At 34.7% G+C, this 7,324-nt stretch overlaps 1 protein-coding gene across 1 annotated transcript in view; it reads left to right on the top strand.

Moving 5' to 3' along the window:
* The window catches only part of LOC105055260 (UTP--glucose-1-phosphate uridylyltransferase), a 10,698-nt gene extending 3,667 nt beyond the window's left edge, over positions 1 to 7,031 (top strand). Inside the window, exons 9-21 of the mRNA XM_010937033.2 lie at positions 417 to 489; positions 647 to 704; positions 815 to 861; positions 944 to 1,009; positions 2,503 to 2,535; positions 2,687 to 2,739; positions 2,810 to 2,885; positions 2,994 to 3,050; positions 3,140 to 3,223; positions 3,310 to 3,408; positions 3,480 to 3,584; positions 6,544 to 6,615; positions 6,712 to 7,031. Coding sequence (XP_010935335.1) covers positions 417 to 489; positions 647 to 704; positions 815 to 861; positions 944 to 1,009; positions 2,503 to 2,535; positions 2,687 to 2,739; positions 2,810 to 2,885; positions 2,994 to 3,050; positions 3,140 to 3,223; positions 3,310 to 3,408; positions 3,480 to 3,584; positions 6,544 to 6,615; positions 6,712 to 6,738 — 850 coding nt within the window. The 3' untranslated portion in view covers positions 6,739 to 7,031. The remainder of the gene's footprint in view (positions 1 to 416; positions 490 to 646; positions 705 to 814; positions 862 to 943; positions 1,010 to 2,502; positions 2,536 to 2,686; positions 2,740 to 2,809; positions 2,886 to 2,993; positions 3,051 to 3,139; positions 3,224 to 3,309; positions 3,409 to 3,479; positions 3,585 to 6,543; positions 6,616 to 6,711) is intronic.
* The last annotated feature ends 293 nt before the right edge of the window (positions 7,032 to 7,324 follow it).

Below are 7,324 nucleotides of genomic sequence, written 5' to 3'. Positions count from 1 at the left end.
GAGAGAAGATGTTAGTTGGAAGCGGATGTCATTTTTTTGTTTGCTGTCGGCCTTTATTTTGTCACGTTTCAATATTTTTTTCATTAGCATTATTTGACGTTCTAAGTGGCTTGCTCCCGGCAAGTTATCCTCAAAAAAAGAAACTAGATTTTTATTGTTCGTTTGTTCTTTCTTGCATGCAAATTAGGGCATCAAAGGTTAATCTATTTGCTAAATGTTGGACCATGGTATAAATTATCTGCTGTCCATCCGGTAATCTGATGGCTGGAGATCACAAATTTGATTTTAATCTATTATTCTTTTTTTTGGTTTTTAATATGTTACTTTATTTTTTATTTTAAAAAATTGATGGTTGATACTTTAACAATGTGGTTTACTCATATCTTGCTTCTCATGTATTCTGTGCAATTGTGAAGGTATCCGCCGGGTCATGGAGATGTGTTCCCATCCTTGATGAATAGCGGCAAGCTTGATGCATTACTTTCTCGGGTTTGCATCAACAAGCTCATGTTTATAACATGCTCTTGGTTTCCAGTGTTCACTAGTTCTATGTTTATAATAACATTCATCAGTTTCATGTTTAACTGAACAAATTTTCTGTTTATAACAATTATTCTTTAATCATTCCCTCTCTAACTTCTTACAGGGCAAGGAGTATGTTTTCATTGCAAACTCGGACAACTTGGGTGCTGTTGTTGACTTAAGTATCCTTTTGTAGCCTCCGTAGTTTAGCCCTTCTGTCCTCTTCTGCTTTAAATTTGTTTTCAACAAACTTGTTAGAGACAAGTTATATAACCTTGACCAACAAAAATAGAGATACTAAACCATCTAATCAACCACCAAAATGAATACTGTATGGAGGTATTGCACATACTTTATTTATTTTTCTTAGAAAAGAAAATGATCGCTTGAATCACCTAATGCTCATAGATATTCTGCTCAGGTGACCCCAAAAACTTTGGCTGATGTTAAAGGTGGTACACTGATCTCATATGAAGGAAGAGTTCAGGTACATGGTATTAAATATTTTTCAATAAATATGACTTCTTTATACCGCTTTCCGCATTGATTTCATGATGATGTCATGTTTCATGTAAGTGAACGATAAGAAGCACATTTACAACTGTTAAAGTTTATAATAGTATTTGGTAGCCATTTCTTGTTATCCATGTGTATGATTCTCTTGATAGCATCAATTAATTGCTGTTTTTTTCTGTGAGAGAGAGAGAGAGAGAGAGAGAGCCAGTATTATATTGACCCTGGTTTAGGTACTTGAGAATGCATCACTTAGGAATTTTACCTGGGACCTCTGGTTGTTAGATGGAGGGGTGTGACTGCTGGGGCAACACACAGTTCACTGTTGGTTAATGCACTCTTATTATTTGCATGAGCCATTCAACCCTGATTGTTTATTTAAAATAAAATAATGAAGTGATTCATGTTCTATGTCCTGTTGAAATAAGCTGCGGTAGCTACGAATAGTGAATAACTAATAATTAAACTTCATGTTTATATATTAGCTTCAATAGTGTCAAATGAATATATGACTTAACTATGGTGCAAATGAATATATAACTTAACTATGGTGCATGCTTAATTACATGTTGATTTATACTATAAAATATATGTCCATAGAAATTAAAACCTTGTTTTCTTCTATGTTTTCTTCCTGGTGCTTTTACTCCTTTATCTCCAAATATTCTTATCTTGGCAAAGCTCATATGTGAACCATGCCTAGTTTATTTAGCCATTCCATTCCCACATCGTCTTATTTCATGGATCTCCTCAGATACAGAAAATTATGGTTTTAAGCTGACTCAAGTCTCTATAAGAATAGTTTGACTTCACTACTTATGGTCTCTTAATAATTTTTATTTTTCTTTTGTTGGCTTATCTTCTTCCATCCGATTTTGTGGGCATTCTTTTTTTTTTTTCCACGTCAGTAAATATAACTTATTTGCACTTTGTTCATCAATTGAATGACTAAGAATTTTGCATTGTTGATCGACCTCAATGCTAAATGTCATGAGTTTTTGAAACTCTTCCTGATCTTTGCAATCTTTGTTCAATTACTCTATCTATAGCTACATAATATAAGCTAGGGTTTGGAACTCTGCATGAATAGCTGCATTTTTTACAAATCCTTTGTTGTTACAAATGTTTGCATTTATTTTATCTGTTCATTTGTTATTCTCCTGATTTCTGAAGTTTTTCCACTAGCTTCATAACATGTCCAATGTTAGATAACTTACAAGATATTGTTGTTTCATTTTCATGCATATTCTTAAAGTAGTCAATGTCATAAAAGTATTGTGTATGCAATGAAATATCTTTAAATCAATTCAAAATAAACAATATTAATCTCCTGCTCTTTGTATGTTGCTGAGTAATATGGTTGTCTTGGTGCCTTTTAGGACCTTCTATATGGATCTAACATACTCCTTGTGCCATTTTTCTCTTGCTCAGTGTTTTTAATCTTTTTCAATCCATCATGATTTGCAGCTTCTGGAGATTGCACAAGTTCCTGATGCGCATGTAAGCTTTAATATGAGATGCTACCATTCAACTATGTCAATTTTAATATAAGGCCAAAAGATTACTTCCCCTCCATCAAATGCATCAATTGCCTTGAAGTCTAATAGGGATCGTGTATGAGAGATTATTCTTTCTTTCTTCTTTGATCTAGGTGAACGAATTCAAATCAATTGAAAAATTCAAGATTTTCAATACAAATAACCTGTAAGTGAAAATTGTGTATATTATATTAAAATGAATGGTGAACTTTATTTCTAATAGCGCTACATGTCAGATGGGTGAACTTGAAGGCCATTAAGCGGCTTGTTGAAGATGATGCACTTAAAATGGAGATAATTCCAAACCCTAAGGTAACCACCCTTCTTAATTTAACCTATGATTCCCATGCCGCCTCTATATAATTTTTCTGGAACATTATATACATGGTATAATGATGCTAATGAAGTTATTATTTTCAGGAAGTGGATGGTGTGAAAGTTCTGCAACTGGAAACAGCTGCTGGAGCGGCAATTCGAGTAACAATCATGCACCAATATATTTAACATTTTTTTCTCTGTTATGATATCCTTACGTTTTGAACACCTTGCCTCTTTTTCTTAACCAGTTCTTTGATAATGCCATTGGAATTAATGTTCCCCGGTCACGGTTTCTTCCAGTGAAGGCAACATCAGATTTGCTGCTAGTGCAGGTTTATATGAAGTCCTCTATGATCATGATGAATATTTCGATGTTAACAATTCGTTAAGCTTACCTTATGTGGCTATTGTTTTGCAGTCTGATCTTTATACCTTGGTTGATGGCTTTGTCATTCGTAACAAGGCTAGAACAAACCCAGCAAATCCCTCGATCGAACTAGGGCCTGAATTTAAAAAGGTGAATTCATATGTGAGAATGGCCTCGAGTGATAACTAAACAGTGAATAACAATTGTTTCAATACCTGCAGGTGGGCAATTTCCTTAGCCGCTTCAAGTCTATTCCTAGCATAGTTGAGCTTGACAGCTTGAAGGTTTCTGGTGATGTATGGTTTGGTTCAGGCATAGTTCTCAAGGTATTTTTTTTGAGCCATCGCACATCATCTAATGTTATTCGATATCTTTATATATATATATATATATGGTTTATTGCACTTTGAGTTTCATGCTAATGGTGACCCCCTTTTGATTGCAAAGAGAATTTCCTAGCAATTTTACATTTGATGTGTCATTTAATGTTACTATTTGTTGTTACCCAGTTGCATATATGTTATTGTAAGCACATGCACATACTTATGTGTATTTAGGTGATGTGGTATAGTTGATACTTTATGAACAGATGTCAGATGCATAGAAACTTTAGTATGATACTATTTTAGTTCTATTGAATGATGTGGATACGAGGTGAATGATATTACCATGTTAGTTGAGTACCAGACCTGTCAGTATTTCATCTGTGTTGTTTTGGCTTTGTTTCTTTTTGTATTGCCTATGCTCTCTCTCTCTCTGTCTCTCTCTCTCTCTCTCTCACTCTCACACATGCACGCATGCATGCATGCTCAAACTCATGCTTGTATGCATTTGGCTTGCAATAGTTGGAAATTCTGGCATTTCCTTTCACATTTTTTTTTTTTCAAAAAAAAGGTTAAGATGTATGAGGAGTATGAAACATAAAGTGGTAGCCAAGTATAATATAATTTGGAAATTTAGAAAGCCATATCCTATTTTGCTTGGAGTTGGGACTATTGGGAGTGGGTGCATGTACGCATGTTTAAGAATTTCTTTAGGTAGACCAATGCTGAAGTTGCATACCCATACCCTTGTCCAAGTGTTGCATGTGCATTCTCTGCTGGCAAATCAAAGGTCAGGTAACAAAGTTTCTACATGTCTTCTTACATTCTTAATATCTTAAGGAGACAAGGAATGGATATATTTCTAAAAGTCCTTTTCTTTTGTATTCATTATGCAAGCTTAATTCTTTGAAAGCTGACAAACTGTTTAAGAAGTTAATTTGCTATATTGAGGCTCGTCTTTAAATTTACCAATTTGCAGAAGTTCTTACAAATTTAATTGGATTTTTAATTTTAAATTGTTTGGATTATATTATCTTCTTCTTGAAAAAGATGTTTCAAGCGGACCAGGAATAGTAGAATACTATAGATTTCCAATTTTTAAATGTTCACTTAAGCCCCCTTTGGGCTTGAAGCTTCCTTAATTTGGATTGGGGAATTCATATTGTTACGGGACCATTGATGTTATGCTCGTTCTTGGTAGAAATCTTTAACCCTCAGCATGTAGTTTCTTTCTCTAATATTCTTGTACTTCTCTGTAGTAGACTTTGATTAAGGTCTATTAGGGAAATTTGCATTAGACAAAATGGAATTAGAGGCTTGCCGCTCTTTATTTGAATAAAAGACTGAAGTAGAGATAGCTTCTTAAAGGATACAGAAGTCTAAGGCATTAGAGCCAGATATTGTAATAATTTAACCACAGTAGATATTGGATCAACTTATGGGTTTTCTTTGGATTTTGGAACTAAAAAATTATAGATGATTGAAAGAGATACTTTGATGACCATTTTCAAGAATAAAGATGCACAAAATTTGTGCTAATTATGGAGCAAAGCTCATGAGCATTCTATTTGTTTGTTCTTATCGTGGAACAAAGTTACGTGAAAGAATGATAGAACAAATATTAAAAAAATGACAACAATCTCAGTGAACCAAATTTATTTGGTTTTATGTTAGAAGGATCAAAACGGAATCTGTCTTTTAAGCCAATTGATAGAAAATTACACAAGTTTTATCAATATGGAAAAAGCTTATGAAAGGATACCAAGAGAAAATTGATGGGATTTAAGAAGGAAAGGTGCACAAAGAAAGTGGTATATTGAATTTGTCAAGGACTTGTATGCTAGAATAGTGACAGGCATTAGGAATAGTTGTGGCAGTAAATTGTTTTTTCAGTTGAAATGGGCATACATCAGGGTTGACCGTAAGTCCATATTTTTTAAATGCTAATCACAGATCACCATAGTGCATATATTCATGAGGGTATACAATAATGTATGTTATATGCATATATGATTTAATGTTGATTGATTAGAAGAGATGAACAAATGCTCAATTGGATTTGACAAAGAAGTAGAACCAAAACAGAGTATGTGGAATATAATTTCTTTTTTTTTTTTTTTGGCAATAGTGGAATATAATTTCAACAACAATAAAGATGAAGATCAGGCAACTGTCAAGATTGATGGAGAATATTGTTTGAGATATCATGGAGTGATTGATCTTGTTAGCTTAAGCTTATAACCCGAAGGAATGGAAGAGTCCCTATATTTAGTGTTTGGCACATGTGAGGTACACGTGATGCACATGCAAGGAAGTACAAATGTCTGATTTCTCCAGCAGGCCACATGAAGCGGGGCGCAAAGCTTTGATGTGGGGTCTGCAAGTCCATAAAAAAGTGCCTGTTTATTTTATTTTATTTTTTTTAAAAATCGAAACACCTTATATATTATGTTAAGCAATAACTCTTAGTTTGGCACTTTAGTTGTGGGGGGCCCATAAGAGTCTTATTATCTCATATCCTTACACATAAGGTCACAGAATCCAACCTAGGATGCTATGCTTGGGGCCTTTCTTATGGCATATGATAGGTCTGAAAATGGATTGGATATTGGTCTTTCCATATATTGGTATTTTTTCAGTGAATAAAAATGGGGATACAGATATTAAATAGACATCTAGTTTTCAGTCCTAAGATATTGTCAATGCATATGTGGCCGGCTTACAGGAGAAAAGATGTCAGGAAATAAAGAAGGTCCAAGAAAATAAATTATATATAATAGAAATAAAAATCTTAAGGTGGATGTAGCTGACTCTAGGAAAGATATAAATTTATCTTTTGATAAATGTAATTGTTTGGGTTGCTAACTTGCTTATTTCAAAAAAGAAAAAAAGAAAAAAATTGGTGTACGCTGAAGCACTAGACTTACTGCCTCTGCTTTCTCACCTCTTTTCAATTCTGAAGGGCAATTTGAGTATCACGGCTAAACCTGGGATCACGCTGGAAATTCCTGATGGGGCTGTGCTCGGAAACAAGGTAAAGAGACCTGTACTACCGGTTATTTTTCCTCTGTTCACGTCCGGTCAGCTTTTATTGTCGCAATAATGGTCCGGCTTTTGCTTTGTTTTTCAGGTTATCAATGGTCCTGAGGGCATCTGAGTTACTTCTTTCCATCCTGAAGTTTTGGCTGTGTTGTTTAATAAGTTACAGGTCCTTTTTTTGTCAGTCACATGCAGCAACTTGGATCCATGCGCATACTTTATTTTTAAAAAAAATGTAAATGTGCTACCTTGCAGTCGTTTTTGATTCTCGTTTTGGTACTCCAAGGCGGGCACAAAATATTTTCGTGTAAGTGAAACCTGGTGCGGTACTGGGATTGCAACTATCGTGTGCACGTTTATTGCTCTCGTTGTCCTTGTGAACAATGAATAAAATGACAGACGATCTTTTCACCTCGCTGTGATTCTCCTAGTGAAACAACTTGTTCTCTTCCAAATATTGTACGTCTGTAGGGTTTGCCGGTCGTTGGTTTGATCAAGGGTAGTGCATGTCTGGCCCATTAAATTTGAAATTTAGTGAAATTTTTATTGCACCGCATCCGGTGCAGAATTAGCTGCACTGCACATGGTGATTGGCGCGCACGAAGTTCCCCCTTTCCTTTCGGTACGTGATTCAATCACCACACGTGGTGTATAAAAAATTATTTTTGAAATTTAACATGCTGCCTTGGAGAACTTATGGTGGA

This window comes from Elaeis guineensis, chromosome 12, assembly GCF_000442705.2.
Source record: "Elaeis guineensis isolate ETL-2024a chromosome 12, EG11, whole genome shotgun sequence".
Taxonomy (NCBI): domain Eukaryota; kingdom Viridiplantae; phylum Streptophyta; class Magnoliopsida; order Arecales; family Arecaceae; genus Elaeis; species Elaeis guineensis.
Note: the sequence above shows the minus strand (reverse complement) of the source record. Positions and strands in the feature narration are given on the sequence as shown.